The 19,865-nt window shown below is 40.3% G+C and overlaps 1 protein-coding gene across 3 annotated transcripts in view; it reads right to left on the bottom strand.

Annotated features, from left to right (window-relative positions):
* Nucleotides 1-19,865, bottom strand: part of NFKB2 (nuclear factor kappa B subunit 2) — a 396,915-nt gene that overhangs the window by 53,438 nt on the left and 323,612 nt on the right. For all 3 annotated transcript variants that reach the window (XM_044056528.1, XM_044056530.1, XM_044056529.1), the window contains one exon: nt 13,399-13,694. In XM_044056528.1, coding sequence (XP_043912463.1) covers nt 13,399-13,694 — 296 coding nt within the window. The remainder of the gene's footprint in view (nt 1-13,398; nt 13,695-19,865) is intronic.

Below are 19,865 nucleotides of genomic sequence, written 5' to 3'. Positions count from 1 at the left end.
GGATACCCAGTAGTGTTTAAGATAGTATATTATATTACACTGACATAGTACAAACCATTTCATGGGTACACTGGGTCATCCAAACAGGTAGGATGCAGGCATTCACTTAACTGTACTGTATATTTGCCTTTTGACTTGTAGCCATACACAGCTTACTTGCATGACCAGTGGTAAGATTTTAGCACATTCTAAGGAATTTTCTCAGTTTTTGCCATAGGATGAAAACTGTAATTTCTCTATGATTACATATGACCACTGAAGTTGCTCTCTGCCAACTGTCACTCAAAGTATAAGGATTATGAGTAGTTTATAAGCCCTTTGTGTGTATGTATATGCTGTGTTTATGCATGTTTTCATCAGACTACAGCTTGAAAATGGGAGAAGGGGTATAAGATGAAGAGGTAAAGCACTTGGTAGTACTCTAGGTGAGCTAATAAGGAATGAGCTTGAAGGAGGTGTGTTAAGAGCATATCTCACAACCTCTTAGTTCAGCATTGGTAGACAAATTCATACTTACATTGTGTTGGACAGTGCTGAGTGCCATGATACAATGTGCACAATTATGACAGAGGTGATTTATTTCAGGGGTAAAGAACACATGATAGACAGGATGATTACACCTGTGTGGATTTGAGACCAAGCCTGCGTCAGTCATATTCTTCACAACAGATGACCAGGCAGGTATTATACAGAATTATACATAGGGAATATGTCTATAATACATGTTTTAGAGTAAAGGAGTATAGTACAGCAAGAAGAATGAAATACATCTGTATGGAGTTAAACTTTTACCTGTGATGCTCTTATTCCCAAAAGCAGAGTAATAGCCAGTTATGCCACTGAAGTACTCACAGGAAAGTTGTTCAAACAATAATAATGGATTGCAGGGGAATGGAATGTAGTTGTATGATGAAAATCTAAAAATTATAAAACAACATTTCACCCTCAGGAGATTAGAATCCTGTACCAAATCCACTGCAGATGGAGTCATCACACAAGTAAGATGAGCCATAGAGACCTTCACAGGGAAAGCAATAACTTCAGAATATTTCAATATTGCTAGGTGGTGCGCATGAGTGTTCAGCTCATTTGTGCAACTGATGGCAAAATCTTAGCACTTTCAAAGGATTTCTTTTTCATTTTTGCCACAGGATGGGAAGTGTGAATTCCCTTTGGCTACACATGACCAGCCATATTACTCTCTGCTAACATTCCTGCAGTGTGTGACCACAGAAAGATAACTTTAATATACAAGCTCTTTTTGGGCAAATCTGTCTGTGTTGTGTTTATCTATTTTTGTCCAGATTAAAGTTGGAATTGGGAGTACAGGCCAGAGATGAAAAGGGGAAGCATGCAGAGGGTACAACACAAGGTGAGCAAATAACAACAGAACCGGGGGAAGGTGGAATAGAACCATGCCTCTCAACTTCTCAGCTCGATAATACTATTGATTAACGAAAATATTAACAGTGACTGACTTCATCAATAATTTGTCTGACAGCTACAGTTTTTATGAGGAAGTGCTGTAGCTAATCATGTGTACATTAATTTTAAGACTAAGAAGTTAAAAGGTATAGCTTGGAATATTTTTTTGTGGGGCAGGTGCTCTTTTTTGGAGAAAGGAAAATTGGGAAAGGAAGTCAGGAACAGAAGAGGTGGATAAAAGGAGGAGGATAGGTCACAAGGGTAGACAAACATGACTGACAGGCTGTGGGTTAACACATTGAGGGAGGGGATACATAATGGCAAAGAAGACAAAGGACAAAAAAACAATTGTAAGGGAAGGACTCCATAACATAAAGTGGGGGGGGGGGCTGTTCATACATAACAAAGGGAGGGAAACTCCGGGTTTTGGGAATAAGAGTGGGTATTTGGCGATGTAGTCTCTGCCAATTTTTACACACTGGATGATTACTCGTCATCCTGGGAGCTATCACCACATTACTGATGATCTAGAGATCGCTACGGCAATGGGGGATGGAGGAAGGGATTCTAGAGAGGGATTTGGAAAAGATAATGAAGTAGGCAGAAATATGGCAGTTGAAGTTCACTGAAGACTAATGCTATGCACTGCATTTAGATCACAATAACCTAGTGAGAAATATCACACAGAATAGTGGAACTGATAACAAAAACATAGGAAGGGGAGTTGGACTGAACCACCAGGAGCAGAGTGACACAACAGTGGCAACAATAAACACAATGATATGTGCTATCTTCAAAAGGAACAAATTCCAGATGAAATCAGGTAATGTTTTCATTCTATAGTGCCTTGGTCAGACTATACCTTGAGTACTGCCTGTAGTTCTGAAGACCATATAGAGGGAAAACATCAGTTTGTTGGAAAAAGGGAAACCATCAGAAATATTCAAAGGATGTAGGGAAAGGGATATGACCAGCGGTTAGAGAAATAACAGCCCTTCTCACTTGAAGAGGCTGGGGGACAGGAATAAAACTAATGTATTAGATTATGTCAGGGAGATGTGACTGGATCATTTTGAACATAAAGGACAGATGGAGAAGGAGGAGCACAGGTATCAGACTACGGGCTTACTACTTCCTACTTTCTCTAAGAAAGTTGTGGACCCATGAAATAACCCAGCAGGATTAGGGTAGACAGGGAGTCCACAGAAGCCCTCAAGAAAACACAAGACAAGTAGAAAAGGATAAGAAGTAAGGCAGAGATGGAGAGGAGACAAAATGTTAAGTAACTTAAAATGGCAAGCCAGGTAGGGTCACTGTCTCCTGCCTTTGTACAAACAGAATGCAATTTCTACCTAAGAATGAAGCTACCATACTCGCAGGCAGGATTAACATTATAAAAATGATGGTTAACTCAGGAGTGGGATACCTGGTAAGGACCATTCCTGTGGTAGAAAATGAAAATATTCAAAGAGCTTCACATAAAATGTGGCATGTTTATATGGAAAAAGCCAGTTAGAATAGCTGTAAAGAAAATGCAAACAGAAACAGGGAAAGGAGGATGAGGGTATCAACTTTCAGAAATATGTAAAAGATTACATTACAATAAAGAAGTCTCAGCTGAGTAAAGACAGAAGGGGAGAGAGGAAAAAAGAATGCCAAAACTCAAAAGAAAGGTATAGCAATGATGGGAAATAAAACTCTACAGAGACTGGAGTAAGGTGGGGGGGGGGGGGCATGAAGCAGGCAACACATCTAGAAGGACTAATTTGGAAAACAACAGAAGGAAGAGAAATGGGGGGTGGGGGCAAAATTATGGGATGTAAAGCAAATGGCTTTGGAAACCAGGGCAGGTGCTGCAAGTACACAAATCAAAAGAGATTGGTATGAAGAAAGAAGAAGGGTAGAGAAATACATGGAAGACAAAAAGTGGGACAGATAAAGGAAATGAAATGAGAAGAAACTTTAAAGAAAATGTTTATAAAATACAGGTAGGTAAATGAAAGGAAGTGAAAGTAGAGGGGTACATACAGAGAGAATACCATGAGGAAAATGGGGAAGCTAGAAGGGAAATGGTAGAGGGAGTAGGATCTTTAACGACATAACAAGGTGGGGCAGACAGAGAAAGAGAGACAGTGAGAGAGAATTCAGAAATAGAGAGAGACAGTGAGAGAGAATTCAGAAATAGGTAGAGACAGTGAGAGAGAATGCAGAAATAGATAGAGACAGTGATAGAGAATTCAGAAACTAAGAAAAAGATGGGAAAGAGAAGAAGGATGATCAGAGAATCAAGATGAATGTGAAGAAGCAAAGAAGCTGACAGACTCACTAAATTTACTTCAGCTGACAAGGGACGAACAAGGTAGAACAATTATCTTACACTCTGTAAACTTTGGAAAGAGCAGGGAAAAAATGATGAATAACATTAAAGTGTGACATGAAGGTTGCCGGATAAATACATATATTATGAGAATATGGATGCATGAAGGGAATATGGGAACAGGCAGCATAGGAATGGACAGAAATAATGGGCAGCAACAACCAAAAGGTAAGAATCAAACCCACTTTGTGCCTATAAGGTAAACACCTTAACCATTATGGAAACCCCCAACAAATGAAAACTCAGAGAAAAAAGAATGAATACAAGTAAGTGGCAATGCAAGTTCTGAAGAAGAAGACAATTTACAGTTATAAGATTAATTAGAATGTATCTGACTGCCAGATTGGGTGCACATATCGGACTGCATGACTATATGGAAGCACTAGCCAGCATTTCCCAACAACTGTTGTAGAAAGCCCTTCTTATGCTTTGAACTGGATATATAATCCAGTATTTAATGACAACATGAAAAGACAAACTGAAACTTCACATATACTACTCAATAAGACGACTCTGAAAAATATGCCAGAGGTAGCAGCTCCTCTGGTAGAATGAGCCCTAACCACAGGCTTGTTCAGGATATACAATAATAATAATATGAAATCATGGAAAAAAGCAGCAAAAACAAATTACACCTTAAAACATTGCTTATTTCTCAGTTACTGTAAGGCAATAAGATTAATATTTATCTGCTTTATTCATGTAAATCAGAAATATAACATGCCATGGAGCCTGGTAGTTATTAAAATGGTTAAAAAATAATTTATTACATTTTTTTTTCACTGCTTCATGTTCTTAATGACTGTGAATGCTGCCAGCCTAGCCAGATAGAATTTTGCAGATAATTCTATCATTTGTAAATATGAATGTAAACTACAGGCTTGTTGTCTTAAATGTAAAGAAATACTGTTACACGTGGAACTGGAAATAAATGTGACAACAGTGCACTCTACTGACCACAGTAAAGCATGTGGTGACCCTTTGAAGTAGACAGTGGTGCCGAAAAGTCTAGATGAAGAAATTCTTTCTATTGTTTTAACCAAGAGTTAAATTGCTAGATTTAAACATGCAAATGTACCTTTATTGCCCTGGTTTCTGCCTGAGTGTAAAATAATGTAGATGCAGTTTCTGTTGACCTGAGAAGACCAGGAAAGTGAAAGAATGATGTAATGTTTATCAGAACTACAATTTCAATTTAAACAGAGAGAACCATTAGGCATTGAGCATTTTTGCTTGATCATCCAACTCACAGCACTCTGCCTGTTTTCTTTAAGTAAGTTATCTTAGGCGTGTGTTTTCTTTTAGGAATAGCTAGAAACTAAAAAGATTAGACTAAGTGTTTTTCTGTGATGTCAGAACTGTACTACTGAATTATTTTAAGTATTTATGTGTGATCTCTGAACATTTGACTAGCACTGTATAGTAGAAAGTATTTTCTTGTGGTTTTAATTATTTATTATTAAATAGTTTAAAACCTTTTAACTGTGGCTGGTTTGTGTAGAGATAATTTAAGCTCTTAAGAGTACTTGCATGCCTTTGGTAAAACTGTACAAGGCCACTCTAATAGCTTCAGCCCTGGGCTATACTACCAGCTGGATAATAATATTGCACAGTAATAAATGGACACCCTTTTAAGGACTTTTGAGTAGCTGATAAATATTAGCTGGGTGCTGGCAGGATTATTACTGTACAGTCTGGGTAAAAGGAGCACAGCTGGAGAACCTGTGCCAGCCTTCCCCAGGAGTGTCTGTGTGGTTGAGTAAACTCTTATCTCAAAGTGTGTGTGACAGCTACTTGGGCAGGGACACAAAGCACTGGTTGGACAGAGAGGGTGCTGGAGATTTTAGCTTGCCCAGCTAGGCCGAGATCTGGACCTTATATCTGTGCCAGGGGGGAGTCCTGTTGGGGACCTGGTGAGCAAGGGAGTAACCAGCCCTAGACTGACTGTAATCTCTGTGTGCTCTTAAGGGAAACTGCACTTTACTGTGTGTATTTGTTATATTTTCCTCATATATGAGACGCCTTCTCTGGTGTTAGTGGTGAGGATTAAGGCTCCTTGATTGCTGGGTCAGGGCATGGGCATCACAATCACCAAGGGAGACATCAACAAAAGCATTTTATGCCATGAAATCAAAATACTGAGAGAGAGTATAAAAAATATCACTTGGGGATATATAATATCCCTGTGGGGATACATTAAATTACCTTACAATAATCCCCAAAGTAAGAGTTCATAGGCAATTCTGAAGTTAGTTAAAAAAAGCAAAACCTTGTCTAGGAAAAACAGCCCCAACAATAATAATCTCTCCAATTTTATGGCATCACCAAAGCGAAGGATAGGGAATCTCGCGGTGAACGTGAATGTGGCTCATCCCTACCAGCATCTGACTATCTGGGAGCCAATATAATCTAAAAATGAAACATGCTGATCCATGTCTGAAGCTCACACCTGTAGCACAGAAGCAATCTACTTGAATGTGTGTGTGTGTGTGTGTGTGTGTGTGTGTGTGTGTGTGTGTGTGTGTGTGTGTGTGTGTGTGTGCGTGTGAAGTGGGGGTATATGATGTTGGCAGAGTAATGATCACTACCAGAAAAGTGCTGATCAGAATACTTCAGAAATTCACACACAGATGACATAAATCAACTTGTAAGTCACAAAGCAATCAGCAAACTGGAGTAGCCTCCTGTGTTCAAAAGTAAGAGGGGTAGAATGGACAGACATGTATTCCAAATTACATTATACTGCTTTTGTTCTAACAGCAGAGACAATTAGCCTGCCCAGTCTGACTTTTAAGTATAATTAACATTTTGGCCCTTCATTCTTCTACTAGACTAACCACCATGGGCCCACAATCATTTGTGTAAATAATTTCACTGATCCAGGGTGATGCTGGTCTATATAATCTGCTGCTTATGTCTCCATCCTTATCCATCCTTCCTGTTCTAAGTAAGCACTTCAAATCTTTATGGTGTGAAATTGTGTAGCCACTTCATGTCACCCCTGTGTCTTCTGTCTTCTACTGTGAAGAATTCTTCCAGCTTCTTTACTCTCTGGTTACACGCTTTGCAAACCATCCCACACAACATTCAGTGTACAAATGCCTCAGGTGCTTCCTCTGTACTCCTCACAACAACATCTTCTTCTTTCGGCTGCCCCATTAGGGGTCGCCACAGCGGGTCATCTGTTTCCATTTCTTCCTGTCCTCTGCATCTTGCTCTGTCACACCAACCACCTGCATGTCCTCTCTCATCACATCCATAAACCTTATCTTAGGCCTTCCTCTTTTCCTGTTACCTGGCAGTTTCATCCTTAGCATCTTTTTCCCAATATACTCTGCATCCCTCCTCAGCACATGTCCAAACCAACGTAATCTTGCCTCTCTGGCTTTGTCTCCAAACCTTCCAACATGGGCTGACCCTCTAATTTACTTATTCCTAATCCTGTCCACCCTTGTCACACCCAGTGCAAATCGTAACATCTTCAACTCTGCCACATCCAGCTCTGACTCCTGCCTTTTTGTCAATACCACTGTCTCCAACCCATATAACATAGCTGGTCTCACAACCTTCTTGTAGACCTTCCCTTTCACTCTTACTGGTACTCGTCTGTCACAAATCACTCCTGACACTCTTCTCCACCCACTTCACCCTGCCTGTACTCTCTTCTTCACTTCTGTTCCACACTCACCATTACTCTGAACTGTTGATCCCAAGTATTTAAACTCATCCACCTTCGCCACCTCTACTCCCTGTATCCTCACCATTCCTCTATCCTCCCTCTCATTCACATACACACATATTCTGTCTTAGTCCTGCTGACCTTTATTCTTCTTCTCTCTAGAGCATATCTCCACCTCTCCAGGGTCTCCCTCCACCTGTTCCCTCACAGCAACATCATTTTCTTAAATTTCTGTGGTCTCCATAACTATACAAAGTAAAACTAACCAAATATTACAACAAACTTAAGAAAACAAAAAAAGATGATGATAGTTCCAACAACCACAATTTATTGTTAGCGCTTTCATCTACTACAATCAGTAAACTTCTTCAGATCTGAAGAAGTTTACTGATTGTAATAGGCACAAGCACTAACAATAAATAGTGTGGAACTATCATCATCTTTTTTTGTTTTTTTCTTTTCTGAAGTAGACGAAGTACCCAAGGGATGGTCAGAGCAGGGTCTGGTACAATACCGGAACTACTTTTTTACTTCTGGAGTCTGCTCCTTTTAAGATACACATCAGCCTTCTGTCTGATGCTGCCGTGGTCTTCTTACTCTGTTCCTGATGGTCCAATCAATAAAAAACAAAACAATTTTCCTCCTCCGTCACCATCAGTTCCACTCCTCCCAGCTTACAACTCTCAACAGGGCTGTTGAGGTCTAGGTGCATTAATTTAGCATTTTTCTGCAATGAAACATGGTCACAATATTTCTGTATGAGCCTTTCCCAAATCATTTCAAAGGCTCTTCCTTCTAGTCTCCATTACTGCACTAATGCTTGTGTCATAACTGAAAAGGATGAGCATGTTGTCAGACATGTCTGAAACAAACACAATGAACAGTGCTATATTCCGGTCTGACATGAGCTTCTACTAGCCATTTTCATTATTTCTGGTACAAGCATAATCCTCTGTGTCCTACTCTCATTCTTGGTCCTAAGCAATATCACTGAGGTTTTCGGTTCCCTATCACCACATCGACTAGTGAAAATGTTGAACAGCCTAAATGCCGAAAATGCCAGACCTCAATATGCTTTTTGTGAGATCGCAGTACAGTAGAGATTGGAATATTTGCCCTTTCTTCACTGTAGTATGATTAAGGAGTTGATATATATATATATATATATATATATATATATATATATATATATTTAGCAGGGGGGGCACAGCCCCCCCCAAATAATGATTTTGAGGTCCGGCATTTTTGGCCTTTAAGTCGTTTGCTATCTTCTGCGTTCGATGTTCTGATATAGACCCAAGGTTTTCATAGCAACTACTTATGCACGACTAAGGCAAATGCTTTAGAGAAGTCCAGGTTGACCACTTACAGTGGAAACATGATGATTGAATGACAGAACATTGTCCATTAAGTACCCAGATCTTTTATTTGCTTTGTGACGACTGAAGTGAATAATTCATTCATTATCTCTACCATTTCACTGCCTTCTGTAACATCCTTTCCATCCTTATTCAGCCTGGCTAGGTCTGATCTCTCTACATCGTTACCACCACCCATCCAAAAACCTTGTTTTGCTTCCTGATACTTTAGGCCAACTCCACTTTGGCTTGCACCTTTGCTGCCCATAACTCCATTACTGCTCATCTTCTTGTCTTCTTCTTCTGTGCATCCTCCACCTCACCAGCCCCACATCTCTGCTTCATGTTCTGTTCACCCTCACCTCTGACTCTTGTATGTCCCATCTTTTACTGTAACCATTGGCATCATATCCAGATGTAGCTATACTGAATATTTTCTCTTTTTCTGACGTTGTCTCTTCCTTATTTCCTTCTCCAAAGTTATACGTATTAATTCCCATACCTTGTCCACCTCAGATGCCCAACTCATATTCTTCCCTCTTCCCCCATTTAGTATAATCCATCTCCTTGAAATCTTACACCATCACATTTGGTTTCTTACCCTTCCTTTTCACTCTGTCTCCCTGTACCACACATGACATAACTGCAGCTAGCTGATGCTCTTTCACTTGGATACTTTGGTGATTATCCAGAAATATTGTTCTCATAAAGAAACTTATACCACTGTTTGAATCCCTACTGTACTACATGCTTTTTTCCCCTCCCAGTTGGATTAATGCAGTGCCCTGAACTTGGGGGGCTTCTGGATTTAGAACTAGGTCATCCATTTGCATTGCCTAGCTACTTACAGCGGTCTCCAGGTATAATCATGCCTGTCTTGCGTGAACTGCACTGGCTTCCATTCAGGCAGCATATTCCCTGTAAGGTTCTGATCCTAGTCAGCTTTGTCCTGTATGCCCTGGCTTGCATTTCTTTTTTTTTACAAGATCTCCTCATCTGGTATCCACCATCCTGTTCCCCGCATTCCTCCTCCAAATTATTGATTTAACCAGGTTGGCTTGAATTCTCTGAGATTTGTTTATTTGTTTACTAGGACCTGTATCTCTGGAGTTTACTACCTGGCTTTTTAAGAGTTCTCAGCTATGTGTGGTGTGGCAGTAACTGTTCCAATACAACCCACTTATTTGACCTGATATTTTAATATACCTTACGTTTCCAACTGCTTTATTGGTCTGATGTGCAAAAAGCATTAAACACGTTATACAATTATCATTTAGGTAGTTTCATGTAACATTTCTGATTTTATTTTTGTACTAGTTATTTTTGTTTTCATGTATTATATTTGTAAAGGTTTAAGCATTAAAATAAATTTGAGTGACCATGTTCATATTTCTGTCTGTATCTCAACATCTGAACAAAATCTGAACAAATCTGCAGATTCGTAAGTCATATACTCAAATACACACAAAAAAACTTTTCAGAATTTGGAGGCTATTCTTTGCCTAAAATGGAAGTTTCATCTGAACACACTGCAAGCCAAAGGCTTAACTTATAATATAAAAAGGTGTGTAAAACAATCAGTCAAAGATGAATGCTAGATAGTAATTCTATGTGACTTCTGAACATTTACAAAATGATGTCTTAAATGTCAGATATATACAGTTTTGTCAAACAAGTTTGTTGCTATTAGGAATTTAGCTTTTCCTGATGATACAGACCTTGAAGTTACAGTAACAAAGTTTAAAGGTGCAGGGTGTGTGCCCCCGGATCTACTTCAGATTATCGAACTGTCAAAATGCCGACTTTCATATGGCCGACACTGTACAACATACATTTTGAAATGCCAACAATCTGTAGTAGAAGTGTTAACTATTTAAAACTGCGCTTAGCAGGGGGCAAGCCTCCTGCACCCACGACATCCCCTGGTACTTAAATATTCTCACTCCGAGATCGCACTACAGTGCAGGAAAGGGGAATCTACTGGTTCAGCGCTGTATTGGGATCTTCGCTGTTCACTGTCAGCCTTTCAAAGTTCGATCATATGGTGTCGGCCATATGAATTTTGAACTTTTCAAAGTTTGAACAAATGAAGGGGTCTTAAAAAATAACAATGATCAGTAATTAATGGTGTATCAAAATAAGTTGCATGAACTTGCAAGTCCACTTGCCTGATAAGAAAAGTAAAGAGACTGATATGATAAATAAAAAAGCCTTCAAAATGGCAATTAAAGTATTATAATATAAAGGAAATGCCAGTAATATACCTTTAAGAAAATAAATGGAACACCTGACCTTAACTTAAGCTTCAGATAATAAAAAGTATATCTGAGTAAATTTATAGCTACAATGAAAGAAGATAGGTTCATAGGTTGGTTCTAGGCTATCGGCCCTAGGACCTATACAAGCCTAGCCATAACGATTCCCTGGCTATTTCTTCCCACAATATTTACTTCCCTGGACCCCTGTCTGCAGGGCGACTGACGTGATCCCTGGGCTGAATTTCTTATCTCTCATCCAATCATCAAGGTTACTTTTGAAGAGGGCCAAAGAGGCACTCTGTTTGACATGTATGGGTAGTCTATTCCAGAGTCTGGGGAGTCTCTGGGTCAGAAACCTATCCCTCCAACATGTTTTGTTCATTGTGATGACAAGGTTTAGTTCCCTGGAGCATGTGTCTCTGAGGGACTGGGATTTCTTTAAGTGAAGCATGTCTGACATCTCTGGGTTTGACATGGCCTTGTATGTTAAGCACAGACTGCCTCTGAGTAGACGATATGCAACAGAGTATAGGTGGAGTTTTTTCAGACGGTCAGCATAGGGCATCTGTTTTAGGCCTGTGATTCTTTTAGTGAGGTATTTCTGCGGCCTTTCCAGTTGTTGCAGATATCTTGAGAGGTACATACCAAATGGGGCGTTGTATTCAATAATCGGTCTAATGAGGGATGAGTACAGTGGGAAAATGACCTCCTTTTTTCTGGATGAAAAGCCCTTAGTGATGAGGTTTGCCACATAGAAGGATTTCCTGACTGTTGTGGTGATGTGGTTATCGAAGGTGAGACCACTGTCTGCCTGTGTCCCTAAGTCTCTTATCACACTTTTGGTGTTTAGTGTACTGCCACTTATGTGGTAATTCATGGGTACATGTTTTTTCCCAAAGGGGATAACTATACATTTCTTGGCATTGAGCTTGAGCCCATGGCTCTGGCACCAAGCATCTGTTCCTATAAGGCCCTTTTGTAGAATATCCACATCGTTTGGGGATTCAATAATGGCTCCCAGTTTGCAGTCATCTGCGAACTTTGTCAGCCAGAGTCCCTTAGTGTTGGCCTGTACTTCAGAGAAGTAGATGCCAAACAAGAGCGGTCCCAGGACTGAACCCTGAGGTACTCCACTTGTCACTTGTCTGGAGCTGGATTTGGAGTCGACTACTTTTACAGTGTGGGTTCTGTCAGTAAGCCAGTTGGCAACTTCATCGAGTGACATAGAGATTAATGCCCAGCTTAGTAAGTTTATCTATGATCCCAGAGTGGGGGATGGTGTCAAAGGCCTTGGCAAGGTCCAGATAGGCTGTGTGGACCACCTTACCCTTGTCCATGGCTCTGGAGACTGATTTGAAGAAGTCAATCAGGTTCAGGAGACTAGATCGGCCCTTCACGAACCCAAACTGTGTGGGGTCCAATGTTTGAAGGACGGGGAAACCTTTACAAGACTAATTCTATAGATCAAAATAATTTTGAATAATATAATCCATAGTGAATCACCTGTGTGAAATTATGGCCCATTTATCTGACTTTGGTCGCAACCCATCGCATTACCACCATTCAAACTACAGTAGAAAAATAACTGTTTTTGCAGTGAGGAAATCCCTTAGCACTCCTGCATCTCTAAATATACTAATTCTGAGATTGCACAATAGAAACGATAACCAGAATTTTGCTTATCCCCACTGTTTTGTGTTCTTGATGCATATGACAGTATTGTACTGGAACCGTTGATATCATTTTTCTGACTCAGAAAAAAGTGCTGACAGACTAACTGGGACAGTGTTACAGTGTATCCAGTGAAAGATTACAAAGTATCACTGAATCCATTTACTAAAAACAAAACTTAAAAGTAGAACTCTCATGGTGATCTAAGTAACATAACATCAATTAACTAAATGTCCTTCAGCAAACTGGACTGGAAAGAGTCTATTACCTGAAGGGACTTCAGGGAGATGTCTGCTCTTGTTGGACTGACAAACTAAATTAAAGCATGCCACAGGTTCAAACACAAGTACTCTAGAATCTTAAGTCTGGGGCAGAGGCATATTTATGGGAGGAGATGAGTGCTTTAGTTTCTAGTCATATGGAAATCTGTGTGTCATACAAAACTCATATATAAGGAATACAGTGGGCAGCCATTAAGATGAAAATCAGAATGCTGCTTTTTTCATGAGATGACAATAAGTTAACAATAATTCCTCATAACTGTAAGATGCAAATTAATTTAAAAAAGGTTTTAAACATGGGTTAGAAAATGTACACTTTAAGATATGCATTAATTGGAAGAATACGTACTTTTTGACTTTTTGCAAGGTCAAATGGTGTGTGTCCATGATTGTGGCTTGTCTCATTTGACTCAGAGTCTGTATCAGAATCAATATCCATTTCTGTTGAACTATCTGTATTCTTGTCCATTTGTCCTAGTGGCACTGGCTTGGTTTGCCTTTCAGCACCTTGGTCTTCTTCCATCTCATCATCTTGTCCTTCCTCTTCATCTAATGTTTCTGTGTCTTCTTCAGAGTCTGTGTATTGATCACTGCTGTCCTCTGATGAAGACACTGGATCATCATTTTCTGCCCTCACATCGGCTCCTAGAAACAAATGGTTGCAGTCATGGTTTCATTACACTACATCATAGGTTCATAGGTTCATAGGTTAGTACTAAGCTAACTGCCCTTGTGAGCCATTTTCAGCCTAGCCAATTATCCCTTGTGAGACTCAAACCCTGCACCTTGTGTTTGTAAGGCAAACACCTTAACCATTAGGCCACCCTCCCAACAAATCACACATTTACACAAATTTCATCAGAAGAGACGCAACTCAGCAAAACACATGTATAAACATGACTACCGCAATACAAGGGGCACAGCATCCCAACCCCCAGACAGTATTTAACTTTGTAAAGAAGTTGCAGTATTGCAGCACTTATATATATCATTAAGGAAACACTTAAATTAACAAATACATTCAGCACTTTCCTCAAGCACAAACATGACAGTTTTTACAAACTGATACATTTTATAAACTACCTCTTTTAACAAACTATTTAACCAGCAGACCATTGTGATGTAAATAGCTTCATCAAGTAAAATGCATAGCTTTCTCATTTAGTATGGCCAGTTCTCTAAATAACTGATACATACTCATTGTATCAGCTGATTAAGAAGGAATTTACTGTGGATAACTCTCGTGATCTTCTCTTCTGTCATTCCCAGTTTAGCAATATATTTCTCTTTGTTTTCCCCTCCTTTACTCCTTCCCCTCCTTCAGGGCATACTGTGGCATCAGTAGTGTAACTAGTGTGGGATGGAAGGGCAGCTGCCATAGGCATAGGCTGTCAGGGGGCATGATCATCAATGCTTAAAAATTGTTGACTGAGTGTGAGTGCAGTACCATGATTCAGTTAAAATGCTTGCGTACAGCACTCACACCTAAATGGCAATTACTAAGCAATGCCAAACTAATGTCTTTTTAGAAAACTAAAAGGAGATTGTGTAAGTTCTTTGCTACACCAGCAATTTAGAGGACATACTATTTTTTGCTACTCCTCAACTTTGCACTGAGGGGAGCACCAGTGTGAGGACTGCCCAGGGTGCCAAATGTGCCAAATGACCTACCTACAGCTCTACATGGCATCATGCTTTATGCAAGGAAATTATGATTAGCTTCCTGCACAATACAGTTCAACTCCCATCCAGTGACCCAGCTCAAACTGCAAGACAAAAAAAAGTTACATAACTACAGACATGTGTAACTTGTAGGGAAATCTACACAGCTTCAGGAAGGACAAGTTGCACCTAAATAATGGATGCATGTACCTTGATTATGGAGTAATATCACAAATCACAAAGGTGACTTAGATGCAGCATGCACACCTCCCAGATAGCTGCCTAGGGGGGAATAGGGTACCTCTCCAAGCAAATGGACAACTGCTTCCCTATTCAATTGGTAGCAAAGTTCTGCTGCATGGAAGGCTTCCTGGCAACCTTAATAACCTCTCAGACTACTGTCAATAACCTATGTGGGTTTAGGGAATTTAGATCAGAGCCAGACCATGCTTTGGAGCTATCATGCTAACCATGAGGGGACATCCCTGGCTAAGAGTGGCAGAGTTTCTTGTATTTCAGGGACATATGTGCCTTGTTGGCCACCAAGTGCTGATGAGAATAACCATTATTCTTTCTCTGTAAACTTTGCAGTGAGATGTGGAATCAGTGGGAATACAGGAAATGTGCAAAAGACTCTCCTCATGTCACAAACAGAGAGTGTATCCATTGTTTTCTCTCCTTGCTCTGATGTACTGGGGAGGAATACTTTCTTTTGAGTGGTAAATACATTTCGCTCTGAACTGTCTCATTATTGATAGCAGCATGGATCAAGCATGACTTCTAAATCCACAGCCAAAAGACAGGATTGGAGAAATATCACAGACAATTTACCATATGAGTTACTTCCTTGGCCCTCTACCACATGAGAATCTTCTCCCAGCAGAGGGGCTATGCATTCATGCTCATATGTTTGTTTCGATACCATATGATGGGATGGTTGTCTCCTTGATGAGCAAAGGCAATGGAAGCAGTAGCCTTCTGTGCAAGGACATTAAGGACAAAGAACTGCTCTTAATTCCATCTAGTTAATGCAGAAAGGATCATATTCCATGCACCATATGAGAGCCTAAGAGCCCCCCTCCCCCCAGTAAAGGTGAAACCTTCATCATCAGAACATGCTAAGGGGTTCACATACAGAAACTAAATACCAATAGAAGACTGTTATGCATTTCTGTTCCCTACTCTAGGGACCAGAAACAGTGGCTAAATGCCAACAGCTGATCCATAAGCAACCTAGCCATTGACATCTCATGATTCAAAGCAACATCCCCATCATGGCTACCATTAAGTCCAGAAGACACAGCAGGATCTCAACCTGTTTCTAGGATGCATCCTCATCTAGAATGTCAAAGCAATCACCTCATAGGTGCCTACCCAATGGCAAAAATAAATAACAGTTCTACACCTGCAAAGGCAGTCCCTTGATAGGGATTCAGAGAAGACTTCCCCGATTTACAGTGACCCTCGGTGATGGCAACCATATGAGTACCCACTTCAGGGATGTTTTCAGGCTCTGGATGGGGCTATCAGCAATTAGGCTTTTGGGTCAGGAACCACATAGATATTCTTCTTTTGTAAGGCTTTGGCTGTTATTTCAACAACATTGTCAAAATGGCAGTACCTTATAATAAAAATTATGCCTAGTGAGCACATTTGAGGAATTTATGTGTGATTGCAACCGGTGGGGCATGCAAAATCTGTCTGCTGCATTCAAAGCAGACTGCTTGAAGTGGTTGAAGTCACTGGTGTTCAGAATGTGATAGAAATGGCCAATCTGGTCCACAAACAGACTTTTTCCTAGTAAAGAAAGAGCACCGAGGAAAAATTACAGATTGCAAAGTTACCTCAGTGGAACAGTCATCCCACAGCATAAACCACTGGTGGTCAAAATCATCTGCAAGCAGTAGTCAGAAAATGCTCTAAGGTCAGCAGACACTAGGCTGAAGACCTGGAAGATGATGGGATTAAAGCACAGCAGTCCAAGGAAATATTTATGTCTCTAGCATTTCAAGAAAAGAGGAAATGTGTGAAGTTGAAGAGGAAGAACAGCAGCATCGCAAAACAGCAGGTGTGAAGATTACAAATGATATACAGCTGAGCCAGATATCATCGAAATTAGATTCATTAAGAAAGCTGTTGGTGGGGATCTACATTCACACATCAAAAAATAGATTACAGGGAATGGCCAATAATCGAATGTCAAACAGCAAAAGTTTAACGTACCAAAAAACTTAACAGCAAACAATAATTCATGAAATGGCCATAGTTGGCCAACATTGTGAACATAACCAACCAAGGTGGGGGGCACCAACCCATACCCCCGCTAACTACATACCAACTCCAAGATGGCACTACAGTGGGGAATAGGACAAATTTAAAAAAGGCTTCCTTTGCTTACCTTATGTATCGCTGTACTTCATGTCTGTTGGCCAACCATGGCCATTCAATGAATTATGTTTTGCTGTTAAGCTTTTTCAGTATGTTAAACTTTCACTGTTTAATGTTCGATTATTAGCTGTTCACGATGTATGAACATAGACCCATTTGTGGAATGCAGAAGTACAGGAAGGTATCAAAAGAAAGAATGAGTGCAGGAAAAAGTGGGAAATAGAAAACGCTGACCAGGGCAAAAAGGAATACTGGCATGGTAACAGAGCAGTCACATGAGCAAAGAACAAAGCACTCTACCAACTTCTGGAAAGTGACCCACCTAATGGCACAAAGAAATTATCTCAGGTTTTAACAAAAAGACAGAAAGATAAGAAAACACTCATCAAACACCATGTACAACGGATGCCAGCAACAACCTACCCACCAATCTACGGTACATGAAAGGCAAATGGAAGGAATACTTCCAGCAGGTTCTGAATGAAGAAAAACTCACAGAAGCTGTACTGCCTCAGACATGGTCTATAATGAAGAAGGAACAAGAGCCCACTGTAGAAGAACTAAGAGAAACACCAAGGAGAATGCAGTCGGGGAAAGCAGCAGGCCCAGATGAGGTCACAGCAGATGTGATCAAGATGTTGGGTGGGTTGGGGAGAAATGGCTCCAGAGGGTATAATATGGTGAGAAAGGCATATCCCAGATCGAAGAATAAGCATACTGATGCCAGTGTTCAGAACTAAGAGAACATTCACGACTGTGGGCAGTACAGAGGTGTCACACTTCTGTCACACTCTATGAAAGTGATGGAGGGGGTGACTGATAAATGAATACTCAGAGTATGAGAAACTATGATGGGAGATGAGCAGTTCAGATTCAGATCAAGATGCAGCACATCTGACCCGATGTTTACAGTGGGACAGCTAAATCAGACAAAGATAAAGATCAAGAAAGACTGCAACTGTGCATTCATAGATTCGCAGAAAGCACATGAGAATGCTTTGATAAAGATGATATGGGCATTCTTGTGATAATTTGAAGTCCCAGAAACATTGCTAAAATTACTGCAGACTACGGACAAGGATGGTAAAATTATTGCAGGCTACGGACAAGGATGGTAAAATTACTGCAGGCTACGGACCAGGATAGTAAAATTACTGCAGACTATGGACAAGGATGGTAAAATTACTGCAGGCTATGGACAAGGACACTGCAGGCTACGGACAAGGATGGTAAAAATTACTGCAGGCTACGGACAAGGATGGTAAAAATTACTGCAGGCTATGGACAAGGATGGTAAAATTACTGCAGGCTATGGACAAGGATGGTAAAATTACTGCAGGCTATGGACAAGGATGGTAAAATTACTGCAGGCTATGGACAAGGATGGTAAAATTACTGCAGGCTATGGACAAGGATGGTAAAATTACTGCAGGCTATGGACAAGGATGGTAAAATTATTGCAGGCTACGGACAAGGATGGTAAAAATTACTGCAGGCTATGGACAAGGATGGTAAAATTACTGCAGGCTATGGACAAGGATGGTAAAATTATTGCAGGCTTCGTACAAGGACCCAATGGCACAAGTTCAAACAGTGTGCAGACTCACAGAGTAGTTCAAAGTGGCAATGAGAATACATCAGGGTTCAGCTCTGAGCCCACTGCTATTCATATATTTGATGGACATCATTAAAGACGACAGATCAACAAAGATGCTGCTGAATGCAGACAATGCGGCATTACAGGCAGACTCTGAACAGCAGGTTCAGCAAGCGGTAGTGAACTGGAATGTACAACCAAGGGCATGTGGGATGAAACTGAGTACATGCAAGACATGCAAATGAGGAAAATCAGACGAATCTAGAAAATAACAGACAGAAGGTAAAATAATACAACAGGTTAAAAGCTTCAAGTATCTAGGAGGGGTGTTTGAGAATATGGGAAGTCTGATTGAGGAGGTCAAAACTGGAATCAGTGGGGTGCAGACAACACGTGCGGTGTCAGGGATAGAAGAATGCCAAAGAAGCTGAACAGTAAGGTATGCAAACAGTCATGTGTAAGGTACAGAAGCCTGAGCAGTGAAGGCAAAGTTGCTGAGGAAACTAGAGGTGCTGGAGAAAAAGTGCCTGAGATGAGTGGCATGATGCACACTGCAGGGCAAATGTAGAAATGAGGACATCAAAGCAGAAGTCAAGGTAGCTCCATTTGCAGAAAAGGTCAAATATTAAGGTAATATTAAGGTGGTTTAGGGAAGCAGAAGATGATCTGATGAAGAAGATTACTTTGGAAAAACGGGAAGACAGCAAGATAAAACAAGTGCATCCAGCAAACATATGAATGAAGTGCATAAGAGAACACCTGCAAAAATAAGGCATGACTGTCGAAGAAGGTAGGAAACTGGCAATGAATAATGACAGTGGACACAACACACAGATCCCATGCAGAAAATGGGAAAAAGGGGGTTGATGACAATGAAGATTAGGAGGTAACTAAAAGATGGAGGAAGAAAGAAGTTGAGGAAGAAGCAAGATAAATAGACTAGGTAGATGAAAAGCATTTATGCTGTACGGAGTTAGCAAAATAAGCTAGAAAACTTGGTTAAAAGGAGAGAATGACACAGAAATTACTGTGATTCCATAATGCAGCTACAAGTTTACAGAAAGCTCTTTCAATACATCATTAAACAAAAGGTGACCTGGACTCCATACAGAAGAAGAGCCATTTTTTTTAATCGTTGGGTATACAGGATGGCTGCAAATAGTGATCTC

The sequence above is a fragment of the Protopterus annectens genome, chromosome 14.part0 (genome assembly GCF_019279795.1).
Source record: "Protopterus annectens isolate FY-2018-M chromosome 14.part0, PAN1.0, whole genome shotgun sequence".
Taxonomy (NCBI): Eukaryota; Metazoa; Chordata; order Ceratodontiformes; family Protopteridae; genus Protopterus; species Protopterus annectens.
This window is presented reverse-complemented; position numbering and strand designations above follow the sequence as displayed.